The sequence below is a fragment of the Thunnus albacares genome, chromosome 5 (assembly GCF_914725855.1).
Source record: "Thunnus albacares chromosome 5, fThuAlb1.1, whole genome shotgun sequence".
NCBI classification, from domain to species: Eukaryota; Metazoa; Chordata; class Actinopteri; order Scombriformes; family Scombridae; genus Thunnus; species Thunnus albacares.
Genome location: NC_058110.1, coordinates 2,903,372 through 2,930,908, shown reverse-complemented (window position 1 = coordinate 2,930,908; position 27,537 = coordinate 2,903,372). Strand labels below are relative to the sequence as shown.

At 37.8% G+C, this 27,537-nt stretch overlaps 1 protein-coding gene across 3 annotated transcripts; it reads left to right on the top strand.

Annotated features, from left to right (window-relative positions):
• Window positions 1–26,596, top strand: dennd2da (DENN/MADD domain containing 2Da). 3 transcript variants are annotated; one of them, XM_044352578.1, is made up of 17 exons: window positions 1–183; window positions 4,416–4,482; window positions 4,640–4,726; window positions 4,916–4,981; window positions 14,436–14,483; window positions 15,026–15,121; window positions 15,622–15,794; window positions 16,833–16,945; window positions 17,052–17,121; window positions 17,221–17,298; window positions 20,119–20,259; window positions 22,148–22,296; window positions 24,406–24,577; window positions 24,693–24,743; window positions 24,912–24,993; window positions 25,107–25,349; window positions 26,262–26,596. In XM_044352578.1, the coding sequence occupies exons 1-17, from the start codon at window positions 154–156 to the stop codon at window positions 26,327–26,329; spliced, it is 1,734 nt and encodes a 577-aa protein (XP_044208513.1). In that variant the 5' UTR covers window positions 1–153; the 3' UTR covers window positions 26,330–26,596. The 3 variants fall into 3 exon arrangements, with proteins under 3 accessions (XP_044208513.1, XP_044208512.1, XP_044208514.1); XM_044352577.1 differs by having other exon boundaries at window positions 25,104–25,349; XM_044352579.1 differs by lacking the exons at window positions 1–183; window positions 4,416–4,482; window positions 4,640–4,726; window positions 4,916–4,981 and adding an exon at window positions 10,364–10,779 and having other exon boundaries at window positions 25,104–25,349.
• The last annotated feature ends 941 nt before the right edge of the window (window positions 26,597–27,537 follow it).

Here is a 27,537-nt window from a genome sequence, read left to right as displayed (position 1 = left end):
GCACTTCCTCATACGTGCACTTGCAGCCTCATCGTTACCACAATTAGACACACCGCCTGTATATGAGAGTTGAAGTTGGTATTTATTGATTAACCAGTTATGCCAAAGTCATCATATTAGCGCTGGATTCTTTCATCTATTCAGCCAAAAGAAATGGACAAGATGGCACAGCATGAACAGGTGGTGAGTATGTTTCTTCCTCAAGCTATGCTCTTTATGCTATGGGTTCAAGGCTGCAACCCTTATTTCATTATGGTGAGTTTACATATGATTCACTGATATTGATATCTGAAACACAAAGGATATTAAGGTGCAGTATTACAATAATGTAGCTGGAAATGAGCGAATCAGCAATAAAAAAAAACGCACAGTGAAATCATGGGAAAACATCTGAGACACTGACATTTCCTGTTAGTATCACATGACAGCAAGGAACAAAGAGCTTGACAACTTCACTTTTACTTCCTGTGGTAAGAATTACATCAGAAATGTACACCATTTGAATTTGATTCTAGGAGGGGGATGACTTATTTTTTTGTACCCATGTGAAGAAATGTAGCAACAAACTATTGGTACAACTATCAGCTATTGCAACTTCCTGGGCACCTGTTCCTGCCAGCATAATCTTTATTGGCTCTTTATTGGCCCCCTGTAAAACGTAGGACTGATTATAAATGGCCTAGTAAAGTTTAGTATTTAGTGTAATGTGAAAAAAATCCACCATGTCATTTTAAATTGTATCTTACTTAACAATAATATAAACAGTTCCCCTGTTGACACCGCACCATGACTGTATAAGTGAAACAAAAACACAGTTTAACCCTGAATCCATCAGGGTATTTATGTTTCCACAGCCTGGTTGGTATTGTAATATACACTACTGGTATCAGAGCAGGTGCAGACTGAAGTGCTGAACAACTCGTAATTCTCCTACTTAATACAATTTTTAACTCAGGACCCTTCTTCAAGACAGGAGCTCAGGATTATCTAAATCAGTGTTTCCAAACCTAGGGGTCTGGATTCCCCAAGGGGTTGCAAAGTAAATCTGAGGGGTCAAGAGATGATTAGCAGGATAAGAAGCAGAAAAACACATTCTTGCTACACAAAATTGGGTTTGTTTTCACTTTTTTATCTACTGTTTGCTTTCACTGGATAATTTTAACTTCAGTCTTGTAAAAGTATTCAAATAAAATAGTTGGAATTTTTGGTTGAAATAGCCACCACACATAGACATCCATTGTGTAATCTGTGGCGAGGGGTCGCAGGTAGACAAAGTTTAGTATTAAGGGCTCATAAGCAGTGAAAGAAGTACAGAGATCCTTTACCTAATTTAAAGTACCAATATAGCAATGTAAATATACTCCATTACAAGTAAGAGTCCGGCATGAAAAATCCTACTACAGTAAAAGTACATAAGTATTATGAGCTTGATGTAGTTAAAGTATTGCAGTAAAAGTAGTGGTTTGGTCCCACTGACTGATATGTTAGTATATATGACATCATTAGATTATTAATAGTGAAGCATCAGAGTGTAAGCGGCATGTTACTGTCTAAAAGTTAGCTAGTTTAGTCCAGTGGTTCCCAACCTAGGGGTTGGGCCCCTCCAAAGGGTCACCAGATAAATCTGAGGGGTTGTCAGATGATTAATGGGAGAGGAAAGAAGAAAAAACAAAATTTTGATACACAAATCTGTACTTTCTCTCTAATCTTTTGATTTTTGGTGAAATGTTGGATCATTTGAACCTTTATTGAAATTAAACCACATGAGAAGTTTAGGGGGGAAATCACTATTTAGTGGAGGTGTTAATAACTCATTTGAAATGTGACCCTGACTACACACTGCTTTTTCTAAGATGTCAAAATCCATAAAGTTTGGAAACCACTGGTTTCATCTTTAATAGTGTGTTGTACTTTAAAAGCTTGTTATATTATCCATTGTGTCAAATCTTCATTTGAAAGGTAACTAAAGCTATAAATGTAGTGGAGTAAAAAGTACAATTTCTTCTGAAATGAGTGGAATGGAAGTATAAAGTAGCATCAAATGGAAATACTCAAGTAAAGTACAAGTTCCTCAAAATTGTACTCAAGTAGGGTACTTGGGTAAATGTAATTAGTTACTTTCAATCACTGCTTACATGCCAAAAAGGTTGGGAACCACTGATCTACATAACCTCAAAATAATGTAAATAATCTTGTGTCAAGATTATTTAATGTCGCTTTAAGGCCTTTGCCATTTCAGGTTAGATTATGCTTTCAGTGGTACTAACAGTATCACCAAACAAACTTTGCAATGAATCTAATTATCACTAACACACACAGTGAACCTGCCTTCAGGCCCCGGGTCAGATGTCAGTGGTGTGTGTGTTTTAATCTGTCTTTTATAAGCAATGACTGCAGTGCTGGTTTGTCAGTTAGTGCAGGTGATACTGTGGCATCTTGGACTTTCTATGTAAGAGCTTTGACTTGTTGCAGGTTTTTTTTGTTCACTCACTGTTTCTTTTGCTGTTCAATGGTGATGCGCTTTATGTTTCTTGTTTGTTTTGGGTACATTAAAGAATTTACCCAAAACAAACAAGAAACATAAAGCGCATCACTTCCTGTGCCAGAGGATTTTTCCCAGAAAAGATCAATGAGTGACTACACTGCAAATGCTAAAGCTTTCAGGAACAGAAATGTGGAATATCCACAGCAGAAAAGAACCCATGTTCTGTATCTTTTAACAAACTAATATTACAAATACTTTACTTTATGGTATACTGCACAAACACTGCCTTACATTCCACTTGTACACAATGGGTTTATATTGGAGGGGGGTTTTCCCATAGGGCATCCTCATGTCCTGTCATTTTGGTCTGCTATAAATAGCGGCTGTGTCTTCTCATGCAGAAGCAGTAATGCTCATATACAACGGTATGTTCCTCCAGTTGAGTATTCAACCAAGAGCTAGTTGTCCAACTTACTATAAAATCTGCAGCAACAAACCAAATCAACAACAGTGACTTAGTGGTAGAGAAATAATAGCATCATTAAACTGGTATCAGATAGTGTTAGTGACTTAGGCTAAACACTGACTTGAGTTTCAGAGTGGAGCATAAAAACTATTAAGACTATACAGTGTGAGCCTGTACACCAAGATCTAAAGGCTCAGACCAACATACTGTTAATCTCACTCAGCAATAACTGTTCAAATAAATACCTTGTGAATATAAACTGGAGTATACAGTGTTGCAGTGACAACAAAAACAAGGCTAGCAGTTAAAGCTGCACTGATGATTTTGCTTTTTCTTAATGAGTGGGGGCCGTTAACCAGTGCAGTAGAAGTGCAGGCCCATACGCTTTGTTAATTTCTTTTAATTCATTTAAGAATGAGATAGATTTATAAAACTGTTTAGGGTTGTATCTGAGGGCATATGTGATTTTTCCTATTAGTAAGTGAGGACATATCAGAGTTACAGGTTATTTTAATACTCATTTGGCTAAAAAAAAAAAAAGACTCACACAAATATATGTTCTGTGTTGCACTTTGAGACAAGAGATGTACTTATTGGTTATCCGTCAATATATTCTGCTCCTTATGGTTGATTGAAAGTACTGTTGTTGTTGCCTTAGAAAAAAAATGGCATCAACACACCATCATGTTATTGGTGAATAGGCTAAAGTTGTGGAATTAAAACAGCGTTGGAATTCACACATTAAAATTTAATTCCTGGTAGGTTAATAAGACTTAATTTCATCCCCATGCACTGTTGAAATAGCATGATGCAACCATGGTATTAATGCCTGTCATCGTGTGGGGGCAGTTTTAGATGTAACAAGGTTTTTTTCATTGGGATTTTCATGAGTCTTTTATTTTTTTAAATCTATAACTTTATCTAAACTATGAATATCAAAACTTCAACTTTCATCCAGAGGCCAAATATTTTTGCTGGAGGGCTGGATTTGGCCCAGGGGTCACTATTTGCCTACCACTGAAATACAGTATGTTGTGTGCAAGGGGAAATGGAAGTGTGAGGGTGTTCTAAGAGAAAAGGCCACTGGATCACCAAAATCCATAGGGGCCATCCTCTGAGGATTAATTTCATGGGTAATCTGGCTCTTAGTTATCTAGTGTATAAAGTTGATCATTTCACCACAGCATGTTGAGAATATCATGAAACAAATTGCTCTGCAGAGCAAAAATGTGCAAATCCCTATCCATCCATTTATCTATCCATTTTCCCCCAGCAGCAAGCTAAGCAAGGTAGCCTCCCTAGCCACGTCCTTCATGTCATCCCTCCAGCATTTTCTGCATCTGCCACAGGGTTTAGTCCCAGTTGGCTTTGCCCAGAAAAATTCCACCATAAGGTGGTGGTTTGATCATTTACTTTGTAGTTTCATATTTCCTTTACTTGTATCTTTGTTCCCTTTTCTTTTAGAATGTGGAGCAGCCGCAGTCTCAAAGGTCAAGGAGGAGATTGACCTTCTCATCTCTGCGAATTAAAAGTAAGACAGAAGTGCTCCAGCTATTGACCATACTGGTCATGCAGTACCGTTCATAGTCATCTGAAATGTTTTCATTTAATGAAGACAATACCTGAATCTCATTTAGTCTGTTGCTTATTGGTAACTCTTTCATAATGTCTATGTGAATTTTCCATAGAAAGGCACAACAGTTATGAAGAGGGTGGATTTCCAAGGCGGAGAGGGTTGTGGTCTTTTTCATCAGTCCGGGAGCCATCAAGAAAGGGTAAACAATATATATTCATAGTCCTCAGTCAGTCCATTTCTTTTACTATCTTATATATACTAAGATAATAACAAAAAACACATGCATTCACATTCAATACAATGACAAATCAATTTGTTCCCTTATGAAGAAAAATGTAAACTTTGTAGACCTCAAATTCTTGATATCCTTTTACATTTTTACTCCTAGAGTCAGTCCCAGATGAATATGGTGCCTCACTGCCACACAGTACTCAGGACCAGATGAACAAGACAGGTATGGTAGAAGGTAATATGAGCATCAAGTGGCATGGCAAAGTGTGGCATGCTAAATGGAGTGTAGCTTATTTCTTATTTAAGGCAGAACATAAGTCCTGCTTACATCAGCTGCTTTATTCATGCTTCACTATCATTGGCTCATACATCAGCTGCCTGACCAAACTTAACAAAACAACTGGATGGGATTACATATATGATAATAAAGCAGTGGTGGAAAGCACTGTAACTAAATGCATTCACTCAAGTACTGTAGCCTACTTAAGTGAAAATTTGTTATACTCAACACTTGTACTTTACTTGAGTATTTCTATTTTCTCTTACTTTATACTTCCACTCCACTACATTTCAGAGGAAATATTGTACTTTCTACTCTTCTACATTTATTTGACGGCTTTACTTTTCCGATGAAGATTTGACACAATGGATAATACAACAAGCTTTTAAAATACAACACATTGTTAAAGATGAAACCAGTGGTGTCCAACCTTTTTGGCTTTTGACATCTCATAAAAAGCAGTGTGTAGTCGGGGTCACATTTCATATGTCTATGAGTTGTTAACAGCTCCACCAAATAGTGATTTTTCCCTCTAAACTTCTCACATGCTTCCATTTCAATAAATGTTCAAATGATCCAATATTTCACCAAAAATCAAAAGATTAGAGAAAAAATCCAAAAACTGAAATAGATTTGTGTATCAGAAGTTTGTTTTTCTTCTTTCCTCTACCATTAATCATCTCATGACCCCTTAGATTTATCCGGTGACCCTTTGGAGGGGCCCGACCCCTAGGTTGGGAACCTCTGGACTAAACTAGCTAACTGTATATAAAGTAGTGTAAACTAGCTCCACCTCCAGCAGCTACAACAGTAACATGCTGCTCTAACACTAATGCTTCAGTATTAATAATCTAATGATGTCATATATAATAATATATCAGTCAGAGGGATCAAACCACTACTTTTACTGCAATACTTTAACTACATCAAGCTCATAATACTTATGGCACTTTGTATGGACCTATACGTGTCAAGCAGGCTGATTGGTTCTTTCCAACATCCAGCCAGGTTTTCTCTGGACTACATAGTAGTGCATCCGTACTGTCACATGGGACCTTTACAGCAGCACTTTTAAAGTCACAGCCAAAAAGGAGTGGTTGCACTGCAGTGAGCTCATGATTACATCTCAAACTTGGACCTAAAAACTGGAACATTTTGCAATATAAGCCTCAGTAATCTTCAGAAAGGACTCTAAAGAAGAAGTAATAGCATGGATCAGCAAGAACAGGAGCGAAAACATCATCTTTGGATACTTTTCAAATCAAAACAACTAGCCAGCTGTCAACTGCTAACTGCTACCTGCTGTTACCAATATTCCAAAGGAGATACAGCACTAAAGAAGCTAACAGAAGAGTATTTTTTTGAAAACAAGAGGAAAACTTAAAGGATCCTTGCTGGTAATGTAATCCACGCATGCTGGAGCCTCTCTATGCACTCTGGACTCATGAAGTGATGGCATATGATTGGGGGTCACTCATCGGGATGGAGAGATTGTCAGATCACCCCCCTGCCGACTCTGCTACCAAGCCAGTCCAGGTTTTCAAATGTAAACATCAGATTAAACATCAAGTAAGACCATCTGTACATCCATCTCAACATCGAAGGAAACGGTCCTGGCCACATGCATCTTCTGGGGTTCCTAAGTGCCTGGATGATGGCCTTTTCTCCCCGCTGAGGTCGAGAGGAGGTTCGGGGTGCACCAGGCCAGTGCTGAGGGGTTTAAGAGGAGCTTCTACCCTCTGGCCAAAGCCAAAGCCGAAGCTGAAACCGAGGGGGCTATTTGGTGGACATTTTAACATCAGAAGCATTACTGCAAAGAGCAATCCGCTAACTCATCTTGTGTCTGACTCAAATCTGGACTTTCTGTGTCTGACTGAAACATGGTTGAAACAAACAACTCCTGCGAGTGTGTTCACAGTGCCTGGATACCAATGTTTCAGAAAAGACAGACCTGATGGAAGAGGAGGAGGGGTGCTTTTTTATGTGAGAGACAACATCAAATGTGAACGTGTGGTTTATAATGCAGGTAACACGTTAGAATATGTTGGGATAAAAATAATGTTATCCCAGCAAATGTCTTTTAACATCATAGGTATCTATAGACCCCCTTCTGCAGAAGACACTTTCTGTGATCAACTCACAGAAGTCTTGAAAGAGTGCAATCTCAACAAAGAATTATTACTTATGGGTGATTTTAATGTGAACTGGGAAGATAAAACTAAGAGGAAAAAACTTAAAATGATCACAAAGAAATTCCAACTAGAACAACTAGTAAAAGGCCAAACTAGGATTGCAAAATGCTCCAGTACACAAATTGATCTGATATTTACTAACAAACCAGAAAGAATAACTAAAAGTTATAGTTTAATCACTGGCTTGTCAGATCATAACCTAACCCTATGTGCGAGAAAACTGACTGAAAATAAATTTAAGACCACGGCAACTAAGACAATGATCCTTCAATGCATACCCAGAGCTAAGCAAGAAGAATTTATCAATGACATTAACAGCTTGAACTGGGATGATGTACTGTCCTCTGATGATCTGGACTATGGCTGTGATACTTTTACTCACAGAATCAACTCTGTGAATGAAAGATTTAATGTGATGATACAGATAAAATCTAAAAATAAAAACACTTTACCGTGGTTTAATGAAAATTTGTGGAAACTGATGAAATCTAGAGATGCTGCACTAAGGAAGGCAATTAAAACTAAAAGAGACACTGACATGCTGATTTATAAAGGTTTAAGGAACAAAGTTATCCAAAGCTAAATCTCGTTTTTATCTCAATGTTTTGAATGAGGCAAAAGGCAACAGTAAATTGATCTGGAAAAACATTGATAATCTGCAATAATATTTTTTTCTTGAGTCTGTATATGAGTTAGGAAAAAAATTTATGAAAAGGAAACTGGATATTGTTCCTATAGATGCTACAGGTCAGATTTTTCAGCTGGTAGAGACTAATGAGTTATAAGTAAACAAAATCATCAGCTCCTTGAAAAGCTCCAAAAGTAGAGACGCTTTCCAATTTGACACCATGTTTGTCAAATCACACAAAGATATCTTAACTCCCCCTATTGCTCATTTAATTAATTTGTCTTTTAAACACAGCTCCTTTCCTGATGACTGGAAATGTGCCATTGTCACACCTATTTTTAAATCTAGAGACCGCCAGTAACTACAGACCAATAAGTATACTGCCAGTATTCTCAAAGGTTGCTGAGAAAGTTGTCATTAAACAACTGAAAACATTTCAAAATACAAGCAATTTTGGTCTACATTGTATGCAATTTTGCTTTAGAGCTAATCATTCCACTGAAACTGCTACCTTGCACTTAATAGAACAAATTAAATCAAGACTTGACAAAGGAGAAGTAGTTGGTGCTGTATTATTAGATCTGCATAAAGCATTCGACAGTCAATCATGATATTTTAATATCGAAACTCTCTAAATTTAACTTCTCATCTAGAGCACTGGCATGGATGTCTTCATATTTATTTAATAGGATACAATGTGTTAAAGTTTGTGACACAATGTCCAGTAACATGAAGTGCAGAATGGGTGTTCCACAAGGGTCAGTGTTAGGTCCTCTATTATTTAGCCCATATATTAATGATCTCCCTCAACAGTGTCATGATGTAGAACTACAAATGTATGCAGATGACACCGTTGTGTACACACATTCAAAAACAGCTGAGTTAGCTGCTGCTAAGCTAACAATTGCATTGGAAAGGATCACACATTGGCTTGATCAATCATGTCTGAGTCTAAATGTAAACAAGACAAAAGGTATGTTTTTCTTTAAACCTATGGTACAACCTCCTAACGCTGATATTCTCATCAAAGGTGAAAAAATTGATACTGAAAAACTGTTACTGATTTTAAATATCTTGGTGTGACACTGGATCCAAATTTGAACTTTAAGAAACATGTTAAAAAAACAGTTAAAACCATAAAGTACAACTTAGCAAATTTTAGACATATTGGAAACTGTCTCTCTTTGGACGCAGCCAAGATATTTATGCATGCTATGATTCTGTCCTATATGTCTTATTGCATCACGTGTTGAGGGCAGGCTGGAGAAACAGCCACAAGACCTCTTGAGTCCTTATACAAACAAACTCTAAAAACTCTAGACAAAAAGCCAATGCATTTCCATCACTTTAGGCTACTAGAGAAATACAATTTACTGAGCTTTGACAATTTTAGATTATTCTCAAATTTGTGCCTAGTTAAAAAAATTAAATGGTTCTATCAATACATTCAAGGCCAAATTAAAAAATCTACTAAGACCAATCAGCTGTGTGACCATTGAGTCTAAACTCCATCTATGGTCTTCTCATTAGCGCAGGTAGTCTTGCTCATATCTGACAAGTTTAAATGATTAATTTTTAATTGACATTGTGAGTGTATGTGATGTGCTGTTGTGTGTAGCTTTGTCTTTTGTATGGTGTGTTCTGTGGGTTGTTTTTTTTTTTTTTGCTTTGTACTGTTTGTTGTTGTGCTGTTGTATGTTTTGATTGCGGGGGACTACGGATGCAAATTAGCTTCGAGCTAAGTCCGGTGCAGTGCATCTTTAATGTTTAAAACTGCACACTGTCCCAATCAATGAATCAAATCAATCTTAAAAAAAAAAAAAAAAAAAAAAAAAAAAAAAATTTTACTGCAATACTTTAACTACATCAAGCTGATAATACTTATGTACTTTTACTTAAGAAGGATTTTTCATGCAGAACTTTTACTTGTAGTGGAGTATTTTTACATTGCTATACTGGTACTTTTACTTAAGAAAAAACATATTCAAGTTGTAAAATTTTCCTCAGAATTTTGAGGAAAAAGGTGGAATTCCATGAACACACAAGCTGAAAGTGTATTTCACAGATGTGAACTTTATTTTGTAGTTGTGAGGCAAATAGCCATCTGAAAGTTCCAGGAAATAAACAGTATTTCAGTATTTATGATCTGAAAGTACTACTAAACAGCAAGAATCCAAGAATCTTAACCTATCTTAACATCCCTGTCACAGTGGAAGAAAGGTCATTAAAGCAGGCTAAGTCTGACTCAGCTCTGACATTTAACAGGTTCCTAGGAAGGTAGAGGGTGGCCTGCACTCACTCAAGGAAATTGGGCCATTGCCTGCTGGTTACTTCAGGGTTTCAGCAGGAGGGACTAAAAGAAATGATATTTTGTGTTTCTGGCATCCACGGCCCTTGGCATAGGCCACAATGTCATCCTTAATTTGAATTTAAGTCAACCATGAAGTATTTACTTTGAGAACGAATGTTGAATCTATTGTGGGAGGTGGTTTGGGTGTGGGGGTAACACCTACTTAACACGCTTCCTATTTGAGTGGTGTTCGTGTTGGTTGCGCCAACATAAATTGCTACTAACTTATAGTGTGAAGGACTTCAGTTTAATGGCTCATAACCGGATTTTCTATTACGGCCAATAAAGAGGTAGAACTAATAAAACTGTGGGAAATACATTACGGCCCGTCATCACTTGAACGCAGCACATAACCGCTGAGGCGCGCACCCAGCAGAGCTGTGTGAGCACACGAGCCAGTATGCGATGTTATGCGCAGGAATGGAGACGATAAAGTGCCCCAGCTGTGTTGTTGAGTTTTCGGACAAAAACAGCTGAGAGGAACACATTTTGAGGAGTTAAGCAGCAATGAGTGGAGCGGTAACGAGGAGAAGAAAAGGGCCCGGACTGACGAACTTAAAGAGCAGATGGAGTGAGTATTGGACCGCTGACACTGCCGAGGCGTTTCACTATCACTTATGTGCCTGACTGAGCCTTCGTATGTTAGACCAATCTATCCACGATATGTGACATTAATGCAAATCAGCGTCACGCTTGATGTTATGATGTTTATCGACAAACGACTACCTGTTGAAGCGTGCTGGTAACCTGCCTCGGTCAGGTTGTGCCCACTTGTGTATCTGGATATCAAGTGGTACACCAAGAAGAACTCTATTTTTTATATCAGTGTCTCCACCGTGTTTAGTGGTTTTAATAGGCCACTGCAGGCAACTGGCATTTGCCGAATTGAATAATGTACTAGGCAGACCAATGCGACGTGTGTGGCTTAAAAGTTTATGACGGCAACAGTAAATGTATAGATGCAGTTTGTTCTGATGCAGCCTCTTCACAAGATAACCTTTTCGGGGTAGGCAGACATTGAGATTTTTGGCTTATTTTCTGACAAATGACTAAAGGCTTCTTAAGCATGTGAGGTATAAATGTATATAAATCTGCCCCTAGGTGTTTAGTCCATCAACTCTTAGTTATAAATGTATTAAATTGAAGAATTTGGGTCATACTGAAGCCGTGGGAAATCACTATCAGAAATATCTGTTTGTTGCTTTCAGGTTGAAACACTAGTGTTGTTATTAGTGATACCAGGCCTCCTTTCATTTTTGAAGTCAAACACCTTTTACTTAGCAAAACTAGGTGAGGTCCTTCATGGCTGACTACACATTAAGCCTGGAATGCGGTTGTTGACACAAAAGGATCACTGGTGAAACAGAAATTTTAAGCTTAAAACTGCTATATTTTGGATGTAATTGGACATATTGAATTTGAAATATATACATCTGGGAGTTTCTTAGTAAAAAAGAAAATATGAACATATTATGGGATTCAGACAGTTTTAGTTGGGAGAAGTTTTCATTGGACCTTAGCGCCATTCCTTGTCTTATAGAATTGACAGCATGATGTTGTAACATGTTCAGGAGCCTCAGGGTGTTAGGCTGTTAAACAGGACTGTTATGTACGCCCGCTTCATAGCTGAACACCAATAATACAATTGGGAAGTAGCATGTGGGCTTAGAAAATGCTTTCTGTGGTGTGACTATATATAACCAGAGCAAAATGTAATAGATAGTCTTTCGCTATATTGATATGCTCTTTGGTGGCTAGTTATGTGCAAAGTGGTGCAATTGCAAGGTGTTGGCTGGCATTGCTATTGACAGTGCAAACACCTTATCTTGCCAAAAGAGATGGACTTTAGGCTTTAGTAAAGCTTGTTGTCAGGAACCGGGGATGTAAACCAGTTTGAAAGTGAAACCTGAACAATATGCGGGATTTCTGCTCCAGCTGTAGCTTGTTCATGATACATTCAGTTTAACTCATCCTTAATGTACTGAATGTTCTCACTCAGCTTTTTCACATCACACATTTGTTTAAGTGGGTGATAAATAGGAGATAAGGTTTGACAGCAAACCAAACATTGCAGAAACAACCTCAAACCAACAAGAATGCAGTTTGTGGTAAAGTGTTACCAGTTTTAAAGTGATTCACTTGGGAGTAGAACTCCTGTTTTTGTGTGGCGACCTTTGCTTTATCATCATAATTGAATTAACCATGATCTAATACCTTTTTTCCACTAAGGACACATGTTCAACACATATCTCCCATTACTGGGGTGATCTGTGTAGATGCCTTTTATACTAAACTGGTTTTACTGCAATATTGTGTGTCAAGACAATAAATAGGCTTTTGTTGTCTTTCGGACCTTCTGTGTTAAAGGTTCAGCTCAGTTCAGTTATATGCACCCTTGATATATCCATCTGTGAAAATTCTGCTTCCACCACAATATAATAAACTTAGCACAAAAAGTAAGGAAATTTGTGTTAGGTAGATTATTTCTTTGTTGTAACAATGCTTCTAGGCAATAAGTCTTATACCGTTGGAAAGCCTGTTTATTTCCCTTTTTAAATGGTGCCACATTTGTAAGTAATGTGCATTTGTGAGATGAGCAGCAGGGCTGAGTTTGTGGGTTGCACCCATGAAAAATATGCCAAATCTTCTCTGCCAATGCCAAACAGCTTATTCTGCCATTGACTCTTGTTTGGTGGATTTGATGATTGAAGTTTGTTTCTTGAAGAAACAAGACATATTGGCAATTTAACAATTTATTCATTTAACAAACAGGAGCTTCAGTAGCAAAGGGAAGAACCATACACAGCTACAACAGCCTGGCACCTCCTCCTCATGCTGGTCACCAGCCTGGTCACACACTGCTGTGGGATGGCATCCCATTCCCATTCTTCAACTTTGTAATACTAAAATTTGGATAGTCAGAGAAATCATAACCGAACCCCGGGTTCCCAAATGGGGTTTACTATCTCAGAGTAAATTAAAGGCTGAAGCCTGAGGTGAATTGTAAATTTTAAATAGTATTGACCATTTTTTCCCAGTGTTGTTTATTTGCCATCTTGAAGATAAGGTTCACAGAATTTTTCTGTAGAAAGCTGTTTTTTCCCAGATGACTTGAATGCAGCACTAGTATGAAAATTCTTTCCTGAGAGTCTGAAGTAAACAAATGATTCAGCAGACTGTTATTGCTGCAGCACACACTAAGGATTGATAGGAAGACCTGTTACAAAACCTTTGTTGTTAGGCAACAGGAAAACATTAATAGAAGTTGCTTCCAATAAATTGTAATTGCCAATCCAACTAGACTTGCATGCAAGTATGATGAGGTCCAAGCACCCGACACAAGTCAAAACCAGATGCTCACCATGTCTGAGCAGTATGGAAGACAATGCCATCACTGAATTAGTCGTAAACAGGTGGTTTAATAAACATTTGTTTGTATACTTGGACAGGCTGAGATAACCTCCTTCAGTGCCCCCTGTCATGATCTGCTTCAGCCTTGTACTACAAGGATCGTGGAGTCTGGGTTTGTGCCGAAACTAACCTTGTTAAATAATTTTCTCCTCATTTACAAGTGTTGAAGTGGCTCCTAGTTTGGGCACTGTTCTCTGCAATTGACTTACTTGAGATATCAACACAGATTCCATATACGTTTCTTTTTCTGGGTGGTCATCGCCTGTCACTGTTCAACTGTAGCATACTTTTCTTTCTGCTTTTAGTGATCAAGTGGTCTTGGTTGCTCAGTTGAAGCATGTCAGTATCAGGCATTTTCATACCTGAGGAATGTTTCAGAAAGCATGATGACTGAAGTAAGCCAAACTTACTTCAGTTTGCTACGTCACACCGTCATCACACTACGTCTTTTGTCATTGTTTTGACTGAGAGACCCTTAGTGGCAGAAATTACATATTGTGTGTTTTAAATAAAATGCCTGGCCAGGGTCTTATTGATACTTGAAAGTTGTTAAATGACATTGTACATCTTCCGTATTAATTCTCTGCACTTATGATACATAGGAAACTCAAATTCAAAATCATGAAAGAGTCTGACCTCATTAACTTTGAGTTGGCTTTATGAAACAATTTAATCCTGGTTACTGAGCCTTCGCAAAATACCCCTCTGGATGCTTTTCACCCCACTTTGATTGGAATTGCAAGTATTTTATACATAATGTAGGTAATGATGTAGGTTTATTCACCTTTTTTTTCAATGTTTCTCTTTGTTTTCTAGGTGAGCAGCCCAAAGGTAACCTCCTCTCTGATGTTGCAGGGAAACAAAGTAAGTACAGGAGCTAGATTCCTACAAGATATACTATCTCCAGTATACACTTTTCTTTTGACTTTGAAGATAAGAGTTCATTGAATCATGTCTGAAACAACCTTGGATAGTCAAATAAAGGTCTAATAATTGAGATTCATCATGTTTTACATCCAAGCAATCTTAAAGGAATACTCTACAAAAAATTGTCTTCTGAGTATTAATACTAACCCTACTGCCTGTAGGCTTAAAAGGTATCTCTGAGATGTTTGAAGCTTGCTCCTTCACAGAGGAGAGCAGCTGTTGCAATAGATTCCACTGGCACACCTCAGTCACAGCATAATTCACTTCTTCATGTTTGATCTGTATGGATGTTGGTAACATCATTCTGAACATACTAGCGTCACCAACTTCAAACTCTTCAAACTCTAATCAGCCTGAATAAATGCTAACACTTGTGTGGATGTTCAGGGCCCTTAAACTGGTAGGGGAAGGGTGGGGAAGCTTATATTGCGGTTGGAGGTTGTAGTATTAAGTAGCTGCTGATGTTGTTTCCCCAACAGGCACCATCCCACCTGGTGAAGATGAAGGTGAACAACAAGGGGCCCTCAAGAGGTTTAGTGCCATGTTCTCCTCCTTCCGCATAGGCAAAAGAAATAGTGAGTAGTATATTACATTTCATCAAAGAAAAATTATTCACCTTACGGTAACTGACTTTTGTAAATTTACTTTTTTTATTTTGTAAATGCACAAAATGCAATTACAGCCTCAAAGCTGACTACAGAGTTGAAGCAACAAAAATGGGTAAGCGTAAGGATCTGAGTGACTTTGACAAGGGCCAAATTGTGATGGCTAGATGAATTTCCCTTTGCTCTGTCTTGTTGACCATGTCTCTACCTACTATCGAATCCAAATTTAGCATTCTTCCTTTCCTCCAGTTATTATCTGGCTTTCAGACAGTCATCAACAACCTTTCCCATCCCCACTGCAGGGAGTATAAGGCCACAAGCCTTTGGTGAGTCAAGACATGGCGTTACTGTGACTCACATCATCACAGGGGACCAAGTGCTGATCTAATGAGGCCTGTATGCATTTACACCTGGACCTCAATTGTAATGCTGTACCCTAAAGTACAACGTATTTCTACATTTTCATGCAGGAGTGAAAGACCCAGAGCCTTTAGATCCGCTGGCTCCAGCAGAGGCAGACACATCCGTGCAGCACCGCTATGTCAGTGGTCAGTACTTCTTTGAGTATCTGGTAGTGGTCAGCCTCAAGAAGACCAGGGGTGGCGACAGTTATGAACCTCAGATCACCTACCAGTTCCCTAAGGTCAGTTTGATTTGGTGGAGCAAAGGTACACACGAGTAAACGCAAGTAAACAGGGGTGCCTTTTAAGTGAGACAGATTAGATTACAGAAACCTTACTTTGCCTCTACTGAAATTTTACAGATACATTTCTGTTGAAGTGTTTTGAGGTTAGAATATCAGTAGCTCAGATGACTGGTAAAGGTCTTTTCAATCTCTGTACCGCTGGCCTTGCACTGCTGTACCACATCTCTGTGAAACTAGATAACATTGCACAAGGGTAGTCAGTTGAGTTCAAATGGTGTATTTTCTATAGGTGTCAACATTTCAACATGGATTGGCAGATATCTTAGAAAGATGTTTCTGACCAACCTGCATAGTTTTATAAATTGATAAATTAGTGTTTGGTGATTGATGAAAACCTTCCATGTCAATTAAAAACACATAACTTGGACATTTACAACTAACCGTTTTCAAGGAGTAGTTAAAGGTGCTCTTTAATATACTGCTAGCCTATGATTCATTAAAGATTCATTGTGATTAGTTGGGATTCAAACACCATGATTCATGTAACGTAAGTCAAGATGACCACAGACATTGCTCTCTAAAACAGAAGAAATCCAATTTTTAATAACCATCTCTGAAGTTTAAAGGAGGTAAATCTATTGCTAGAGCATTATAAAATATTGCTATATAGATGCCCTGTGGAGATTTTGGCTGCTTGTATTACCATATGTATCCATAAAATGTAGCAGTTCACCAAATAAAGGAGAAAAAATTGACATTAACGTTACCGGACACAGCATTTGATAGGCACATACGCTGTCTCCCCTTACTTGTGCCGTAACGCAGTCCAAAAATAAGTTAACTATTAGCATCGGTCTAAATAATTTGTTGAAGATGTTCAAATGACTGTAAAATTATATACAGACACTTGAATTAGGATTACTTATAGTGGTGTTTGGGAGCTTTGCTACTACTGTGAAGCACTAATCGAGGATCATTTTACTTACTGTAAGAAAACAAAGATTTTTTTTAAGAGTGTGTGTGTGTACACTTCAGAGAGATGGGATGGCCAGATTTCAAAAGGAGGAGGAGGAGAAGACACTGAAGGCGATCACCCTCTTCTGTTTCCCAGAGGGCATCAACTGGGCTCCTTTGACAGAATACCACAGGTACAACTGAACCTACTCTATGCTAGCTTTTTTTGAAGCTCTCACTTTGAAAATCCTTTTTCCGTCATTCATGGTTTAGTTCAACATTTTTCTTGTCTATTTGCAGTGAGACCTTCTCATTTGTGCTGACTGAGATTGACGGTAGCAGAAGAAACGGATACTGCAGGAGGTTACTGGTTAGTGTGTGGACTGAAGCCTTTCCTCACTGGGTGTTGGCATTTTCATTTTCTAATCTTTAATCAAACATCCTTTTCCTTTCACTGTCCAATCTGCAGCCTGGTGGGAAGGGAGCTCGTCCACCTGAGGCTTACTGCATCATCAGCAGCGTGGCTTGTTTTGGCCTCTTCTCCAAGGTAATTTGAAGTGAACATTTCTAAAAGAGGAAATCTTTTTTGGTGTCTCTCAGATTATTTCTCGATGTGGCTAAACTTAGCTTCTTCATTTTATTATTTACAGTATTTCCTTGATCAGTCATTCAAAATATGTCCAAATATGGAGTGCTGCTCTTGCCCTTGACAGTACTTGGTTAGTTAATCTTAAGGAAATGGCATCTTGCCAAACTAGGTAGTAGGAGGCCAGTTTTTTTGACTGTAATTCGTAACCTCAGCCTGTGCTGATGACTTGGATGAGTTCACTAAATAAAACTGAGACTTGGTAGATTGAGAAACAATGAAAAATGCATGCTACTCCCTTGTCACCATTCTTGTAAGGTCATTAAACAGCCATGATTTCGATGGTCAAACACTTATTTCTGACAGCAAAATGTCAATTGTAGAAAAAAATCACAAGTGAAGTTTTTTTCCAGAGCATGAAATTACATCTTTGGTTTGCAAGAAGCAACCAAACACACAGATTTAACTACAATATGCATGATTTAGTGATCATATCTTGCACATAAATTTGGACAATCTATGGAAATACCTTTGGCATTAACAAAGACTGCAGTGCAGCACAGTTAATACTCCAAACTGGGATGGAAATGATACAGGATGTGTTAGCTTCATTGTATACACTATGTGCAGCTCAGAAACTACATTTGGATTTTTCATATTTATTGTGAATTGGTAATGAGAGTATAAAAAAGACAGACAGACAGTTTTTTGTAAAAATGATGTGGTGCATGGAATGTAAATCTGCTGCCACTTCTTACATGCATTCTTGCACCATTAGCATTCAGCTCACTACAGTAAACAATCTGACCATTCAGTGATTCGCTGGGTTGAACATGGTAAAGCTAAAGATTGTCAAAGTACATCTGACACACATATACAGCATTTGTTTATGTGTGATACCTTGAGGTTGTTGCATTATTTATATGGCTGTGGCAATAATGTAGGAGTGGTACAAGTGACTCCCAAGAGTTTGAGTCATTTCATGTTTGTAAAGAACAAACCTCAGTGCCAGGCAAGTGCCCAATCAGCAATAGTTACAGTAGCTTGATTAAGAAAGGACATGGTGTTGCTGATAAATAATGCCTAATAGAAAGTTAGGCATTGCTCTGTTTCCTCTTGAGTATGATCAAGGTCATCTAGACTGTATAGCTTAACTTTACCCACCTGGAAACATTAAGAATCTGTTTGCTTCCCAAACATGAAGGTATTTTAATATACATGCAACTGGCAAGTGTAACCTGAAAGTATTGTGTATGTAGGTATAAATTAATTTTATTAAATGAATAAATAACAAGAAATAAATATTACACATTGTTATTATTTGCAAAATAATACATTCACAAAAATGTCTAAAAACATGTTTAGTTTCTCATTATGGGTTATTGAGTGTAGGTTGGCCAATTTAATCCATTTCAAATTGAATCTACAACACTAATAAGTGTGCAAAAAGTGAAGGGGTATAAATACTTTCTGAATCTACTGTATGTTATAGGTAAGAGGACCTATGTGCTGGGCTAAAATTGACAGAACAATAAGTGTGTGTCGCTAGGAGCCACACCTGTATGTGTGGATCTGTCATAGGCTACTTTTGGGGACAAATTTCAGACTTAGGACCAGTTAACTGACGTCTTGTCCAATTGGGAAAAATCTGATTTTTGGGTCAATGGTTAAGGTTAAAGTTAGGGTTAGGGTTAGGCATGTATGGGTTATGGTTATGGTAAGGGTAAGTCTCCAGAAAATGAATGTAAGTCTATGTAACGTCCCCAAAAGTGACTATGGTCTGATATATGTGTGTGTGTGTGTGTGTGTTTGTTTAGTGATGTGTGTCACTTGCTCTTTATGCAGACCGAAGGTCAGTGGGGGCAAAATGTTACTGTGAATAAATGATTCTCCACTGAGTACACTGAGTTCACATCTTGTGTATTTTTTTTCTGGGAATTTGGTTTCTTATTAAATACCAAGCTGCTTCTACAGGATTCAAATTATTTAAAAGACTTTGAGACTTATTTTTGGTGTCTGGTTGAAATACTGAGGCCTAATTCATGTCCTCAGTATTTCCAAAATCCCAGTTATGACCCTGATCTGAACAATGCAAAACTTCAAATTCTGTTGCAGCTTGGCTCTATAGTGGTAGAATTTACAACTGTTGTGCTTACGATGACAATAAACAACCATGTGCTAACATATTGTCTTTACCTTGAAAACATAAGATATAATTGAACTTTTTATAACTCATAAGAAAGATGCTTATTAGTTTAGATTATTGTAATTCTGTTAACACTTTTCTAGACCCAAAAAGTCTAGAAAAGAGATAATGTAAAATGTCAAATAGCATCCAGAGAACCATGGGTTTATATTATTATTATTATTATTATCATTGTTATTACTATTATTATTATTATTAGAAACAGCCCTTTTGTTACTAATTTCCCATTTACATTTCAGCATCTTTTAGTAAGAAACCTCAGTTCTCTGATATGCACCTGTTTTATAATTTCAAAGCTTCTTCCATTTTACCTGCAGTGGCCCTGAGGTGCAAAACAAAACAACATTTCAGGAAACACATTAACAGATCAGAAAACACATTTCAGAAAAAAACATAAAAAATGTGAAAATGCAGCATTTCATTAAAAAATCAGAAAACACATTTCAGAAAACACATAAAACTGTGAAAACACAATATTTCAGAAAACACATTAACACATCAGAAAACACAACAACATGTCAGAAAACACATTAACCAATCCATGACTGTGTGTTTTCTTGTGTGTGTGTGTACAGATTTTTGATGAGGTGGAGAAGCGGCGGCAGATCTCCATGGCCATGATCTACCCATTCATGCAGAAGCTGCGGGAGGCTCCATTCCCAGCTCCGGGGAACACTGTGGAGATTAAGAGCTTCATTCCTGAGTCAGGCACTGAGGTCAGAGCAAAAGCAAGGCAGTCCACTTCAAATGTGATAATATACTGTAGGTCTCAAACATTTGTGTGCTTCTTTTTCAGTATTTATACAGTAGTAACCAAAGACCATGCAGATGTACAGAGTTACTTCTCTTCTTGTGTAGGTGGCAGCTTATCATGAAACTTGAGGGTGGTTAAATTAGAGTTTAACTTTAAAGCTTCAGAATATCTCAGGTTTAATGTAGTTTAAAAGTCTACACTGCACGACGTTGTCTTGTATACGGAGAGAAGAAACTGGAGCATGTCATGTAATGTAATGCAAATTCATTTGAGCACACAATAGATTTTTGTGAGATGATAATGTGAGAAAATAATTGGTGAGATCTCAGAGCCAGTGACATTGCTAAAAAAAAAAAAAAAAAAGGTACAGCATCACAAGATACACAAGCAGTCAGATGATCAGACAAGTTGTAAACAAACTTCTAGGTTAGTTGAACTTATTTGGACAAGAAAATCAAGAAAATTAAGTGGAATGGTAAAATTATTACCCAAACTGTCCATTATAAATATCAGTCACAGTTTACAGACCCATTTCCTGCTTCACCTTTGACCTACTGTACTTACTGTAGTTGTGTGCACACAGTTTTCTTGTGCACTTACAGTTTTGTCTCCAAGTAAAATGGAGTTCAAATCAAATCAAATCAAATCAAATTTATTTATAAAACACATTTAAAAAAGTGCTGTACAATCATGATAACAAAGGCCATGAACAACACAAGAAAGACACAAAGACCGGTTTAACAGACAAAGAGACATTTCTTGGTTTTAACACAATGAGTTAAAAGTCAAGGAATAAAAATGAGTTAGATAAAAGGTAGATAATCTGCTGGTTTGGTTTGTTTCTTGTGCTGTTGTACCTTTTTGTTTTAGCAATGTGACTGGCTCTGAGATCTCACCAATTATTTTGGGAAGTACAATGTTATCATAACTGATAAAACTTATGGCCAGTACTGCTAAAATACAACCCAGATGGTAAAAGCTGTCCTTTAAATTCCAGCTTTTAAAAATTCTCAAATGTTTGACTGTCTGAAATCTAGACAGGATACACACATTAGAGATTTCAGACAACCTAAAATGGTAGTAAATAAAAGATGAGTGCAGATGGGATCTAGCTGAGGCTTCAGCCAAGCTGTATTGAGGAAATATGACTGAATTAAGTAACACAAGAGGAAAACATAAAGCAGATATTACTGCAGATTAGACAGTCTTGTTTTCTTAAGTTTCAAAGAACCTAGGAGATTGAAAGGAAGTAACCAACTCTTCAGAAGTGAAAAACATGAATGTAGAGGCAGCTGTGTCTTTACCCCCTCCTCTATGTCTCTGAACATAGAGGAAACTGGCTGAAAGATTACACAATACACACTTCACACATGTACTCACACATAGCATGAGAATGTGTAACCCAGTGACTTCATATAGTGAGATCCTCCAAATGGGCGTATTTGTGATGAGTTGTGTCTCAACTTGCTTTGCATTGCACAACATTTACCTCAGAGCAGAAACCTTATACTTTTACCATCAGGCCCAATACCATGTTTCAACAGCACACACTCATCTCAAGTATTCACTGATGCTGGTCAGTGTGCTAGAGTTACTGCAACCAGCCAACAGGAGTAAACAGAAAAACAAATGCATGGTTCTCTGGCTGCATAAAGCCTCTTGTTCATGATGGCTGTAAGGATGCTCTTCTAAATGTGAAAAATATGGTAGTAGAAGACTAACCTGCATCTCATCCCTTTCTTTAAATAAGGCTTTAGTGTTTTTGCAGTCAGACATTGGTGTAGTAACCGTGTCATGTCAGCGACATGTCAGTTGTTGAAATATTCATGACAATGGTGACTCTCTACCAGATTATCAGTCTAACTCGACCATTGGACTCCTGGCTGGAACACGTCAACTTTGCCACGCTCTTTCGCTGCCTGACAGACGAGGAGGTATTACAGGTGTTCGCTGCTGCTGTCCTGGAGAGACGGATCATTTTCATCGCTGATGAGCTGGGGTACAACATACTCACCTGCACACACACACGACGACAGCTCTGTCACAGATCAGGTTCACTGGAGGCATTTCAGAAGGGGGGCATCTTCAAGCAGTCTCTTCTTCTTAGAGCTGAAAATATTAGTTAATTAATTTATTGGTCCATTGGTTAGCAACTTGGGGGTTTGGACCCCCACAAGGGGTTACAAGACAAATTTAAGGGGTCACTAAAGGATTAACTGGATAAGAAAGCTGCACCAAATTGTGTATTTTTAAACAAACTCCCCTATAAATTTTGCTTTTTTTTCTTGTACTGGAAAATTTTACACCTTTTTAAAATCAAAAAATGCTGATGAAAATGACAAAAAAAAAAACCCTCTTTGGTAGATTGGTATGCCAGTGATGAAGGGTTGCAAGGGGTCACAAGCGAAAAAGGTTGGGAACCACCAGATTACTTGATTATGCCATTTACTGAAGGTTTACTGGCAACAGTTTTGATGATCAATTCATCATTTGTTATGCATCAAACAATAATGCCAAACATTCTCTCAGTTTCTCAAATATGAGGATTTGCTGTTTTTTTCCTTTTTCATATTATTGTAAACTGAATATCTTGGACAGTTGGTTGGACAAAACAACACCTTTGAACATGTCACCTCTGGTTGTAGGGAACTATTTTTCACTATCTTCTTAAGTTTAGTAGACTGTTAATTAATTAATTAATTAATCAGAAAAAATAACATACAGTTTAATTGATAATTAAAATTAAGTAAAAATTAAAGCTGCAAGCAGCAATGATTGGGCCCTTGCACCTTTGCGGAAATTAGGGCATGCCATAGTCGAAGTGCTTTTATTGTGGGCCTACAGATGTGTTCAGGACCAGGCTCTTATTGGACGTTGCACCAAGGAGTTAAGTATCACATCCTGTGTCCACTATGTGGCACTAGAGAGCACCCACAATTATGCGTCATGACACTGTATATCATATGCAGACAAATTTCAGCATGCAAATTTCATGTAAAGCGGATGATGTTTTTCAAATCAGCCTGACGGTAGGTGGAACTATGAGTATGACTCAAAATGACACATAGTTCATCAAATGTATACACAATTTCCAATATGTCATCTCCAGCACAATGTACTGGACACAGGAAATACTATTTTACCCATTTACTCAGTGTACGATAATCCTGACAATTCAGAGCTGTGTCAACAAACCTCCATTAGCAATACCACGGCTGTCACTCCCTCTGACATACGTGAGGTGTGAGGGCCTGTTCATCGCTGCTTGAAGCTTTAATAATATTAACACTATTGCAGTTTTGAGGGGCATGGGATGCTTGAAAATTTAAGAAAATTGGCACACACGTCAGAACTGGTGAAAATTGCAAATTTCTGTAGTGATTGGACTTGGATGTGGACAGCAGGTTCCATAGCATCCCCAAAAGGAGGGCCATTTTTTCGTCCAAGAGGAAGTCATCTATTTTGGATTTTGTGCGTCACTTTTCATTTTACGAACACATTTGAGGCCTTTAGGATGCATGAAATCTCATGGAGCTTTGCAATTATTTTCGAACTAGTAAATATTTCAGTTAGTATCACAATTGGGCTTGAGTGTGACTTCTCAGTTCTATAGCAGCTCCTAATTACTTTTAGCATTTTTGAGGTGCTAGGAGTGTTTGAAAACTCATGAAACTTTGCATATACATCAGAAGTGGCTTTATATCTGATATGAGTCTTGGTTTGGGTGTGGACAAATTTCAAAAATTTCAATGTCCCCATCTTTGGACTTAGGGTATGGCTCCAAGAGGTTAGTCTGGAGATGTTACATCTGCCTACCAAGTTTCATACAACAGGAAGTCAGCCATTTTGAATCTACTTTGCTTTTTTTTTTTTTTTTTTTTACAAAGTGAAGCCATTTACAGCTTTTTAAATGTGATTAAAGTTCCAGTGGCAGGATCTCTGCACTCAGCGGATTTTTAGTAAACCTGTGCTTGTAACACTTTTGCAGCCAAAAGCCATGGTGTAAAAAACATTAAGAAAGACATTTTACATTTCTTTCATGATGTGCTAATCTTTGGACAATTTGATTATAATGGGGTTTGACATCATCTCTCTTGTTTCTCTAAAGCACATTATCCCAGGTCATTCATGCAGTAGCAGCCCTCCTTTACCCCTTTACCTGGCAACACACCTTAATCTCCATTGTTCCGGAGATCCTGATCGATGTAGTGATGGCACCCACCCCCTACCTGCTGGGGGTCCAGAAACACCTGCTAGACCAGGTTACCGACCAAACTGATGTGAGTTATCATGGGGAATGCCAGAAGACATATTTAAAAGAAAAGAAAACTTTAGATCGGTGTGGTGGATTGATGCTGGAGTGACCTCTTCCCTTTTCTTCTCTCTGTAACACAGCTGCTGATCGTGGACTTATCTGAGGACAAAAAGCAAACCTTCATTGTTTCAGTAAGAGACTAGAAGTTATGTTGTATCAACAAAAATGTTGTTAAAAACAATTTTTGAATAAATGCATATTTTGGTTATCAACTATGATTTTGAAATTCAAAGAGAATAACTATTTTGTCAAAGTTGAAACATTTATATATGTGAAATTGTGAAATGACTTTTTTCTAGATTGGTGACGAGGGTTCTATTCTGCCCCCGAAGCTCCAAGCTGAAATAGAAGAGGCACTGAGTCACAGACAAGAAGCATCAAGTAAGTCAGTTGCACCAAAAATCAAAAATTAGTTAGGAATTGATTCTAAAATTTGTAAATATTAAATTAGATGTGGATTGACGGCAAGGGGTTTGTGTTGTTTCTTTCAGCAGTGGAGGAGCTGAACCGGGTGGTGTCAGAGGCCTTTCTGTTGTTCTTTGTGAAAACAGTTGGCCATTACACGTCACATGTGAAATACAATCGCGGCGGAGAGCGGGCGGTGTTTGAGAAGAGAGTTTTCTACAAAGCCATTGAGTCCAAGACCACTCGGCACTTCGTCAAGAAGTTCATCCAGACTCAGATGTTTGACCTGTTTATCCAGGAGGTGGAGCAGCAGCAGCCTGGACCACAGCAAGGTGAGGATCCAGCATCCTGATCCAGCATGTGTTCTCTGGTTAATGTGCTCTGTGCAGCTGCAAAAATTGTTTGTGAGTGAAAAAACACAAGACTGTAATATCAATGTACAACCGCCAGTGGACTGTGTTTTTTTTGTGTTTTCTTCTCTATCGAAATGATCAGCTGATCAGCTCATATTACTTTAAGAATCTCTCAGTTAAACCCTGATTCATATCAAATCATATCAAATCAACATTTGAATCTGAATATTTCATAGATTTTGAGATTGTAGCTACAATCTGTGAGCATTGATTAAGCTGCCACTAAAAACTGTAGTGTTTGTGCCAACACAAGGTGATTAGACATCTTTGAGTTTCAGTTATTTTAGCCTTTTTACTCGCAGAATTGTTCATTGAAGATTTGATAAGGATTCGGATCCATACTGGATTTGAATTTAATAAAATGCTATTGAACCCCATTCCTAATCAGGTGTAAGAAGGTCTCACATTGCTTTGTGATGCGTCGGTGAAGAACAAGTTTTTCAGTCATCTTTTACCTATTGGACATGACATCTGTCTTTGGCTAATTCTTTTATCTTTTATATTAAAAGGAGATCTGAGTTTAGAGAATCTGAGTATATTATCAACCTGAAACTGAGTCTAGAATAAAACCAGATATCAGAAGTCAAGTGAAATCTACATACAACATCTGCAGCACAGGCAACTTCTGTTATTCAAGTCTTTCTGTTGAGATGATTGTCAACATAAAGATTTTACGCTGTAAAATCTCATCATTTTAATTAAATCGTCTTATCTTCATCATTAGCTCTATGTAAACTTTCAAATGATCACATTCCTGCAGTTGAACTTATGTGGAAACAACTTAATGTTTTATGTTATACTAATCAGAGCTTCTGTCTTTTTCTCCTGCAGGAATATTTTATAAAAAGGTCCTTGAATACCAGGAGAAGAAGAAGAGGGACAAGAAAAAGAAACACTAGCTCTCCGCATGGGAAACTGGGTGTATATAAAGGAGTACATAGGAATAGATGTGAATTTTGCACTGTGTGTTTTTATTTCCTGTGTCAGTTTTCTCTTAAATAATGATGTACCAAAGTGTGACTTACTGTATGGCTATATTGCTGCTACTCTGTGAAACACTGGCAAAATGAGACTTCAGTTCCTCGTGTCGGTACTCTGCTGTGGTCACAGTCTGTCGCTGATGAGCAGGAAAATAATTTCAAATAAAGACTCGTTTTTTAAGTCCATGTATCTATCGTCTCTGCTTTTTGGGCACCCAGGACAGAATGGCTTGTAGCCCTTTGTGTTTTTTGGTATTCATCTATTCATATTTATATCTATTTGTTCTTTCTTCCATTCTTTCTTTGTTTTTTTCTTTTGTGACTGACTTGACTGATATTTAGCAGAGCATCCAGTTCAGTTTTCTCCCAAAAGATATGTAATGACTGTCACTGAGTTCACTGCCATGTGTCCGTTCTAACCAGGTGTAGTATTCATGCAAGGGACGAAATGTTTTTTAGTGTGCTGTTGTTGGTCAGATTAGATAAATATGCACACAATATCAGCTGACAAAATGAAGACATTGTAAACAACACCAGTGATCACCAAAAGCTCTGACAAATGATTCCTCACATACCACAAAGTCTTTCTAAAGAGACTGGACATTTTTCTCTGTGGAGTCAAAGCAGAAATGTCAAATACGGTGGCAGCAAAATACAAAATACAACATTTCCCAAGAAGGGGATCACATTTCAGAAGACATAGCAACGTTCAAGAAAACAAAATAGAAAACCAGGGCTGGAGGAATTTTTGTAATTCTAAGGTCATGAGTTCCTCAGTACCTCCCCCACCAGAGAGTTTTGACCTCCCTAAATGTTTTAAATAATTAGGGTTTTTATTTAGTCAGTTGACTGTACAATTACACTTTCTTCAATTTTATTTCCCACCACAACATGTTTAAATAGTCTTCCAAATCTTTCTCCACACTGCCAGGAATAACATTCTGGGAGAGAAATGCTGAACCCTGCTGTAGTTAATGATTTTGTTGGGCTAAAACAAGTTATATTTAAAGACACTGAGTCTCTAAAACAGGACCCTGCTTATAAATTACTTTGAATGAATACATTTTATTGTAGAATGTAAGCTCCTGCCAGGTTGATAAACCCCCCAGGTTTTCAGACAATACATT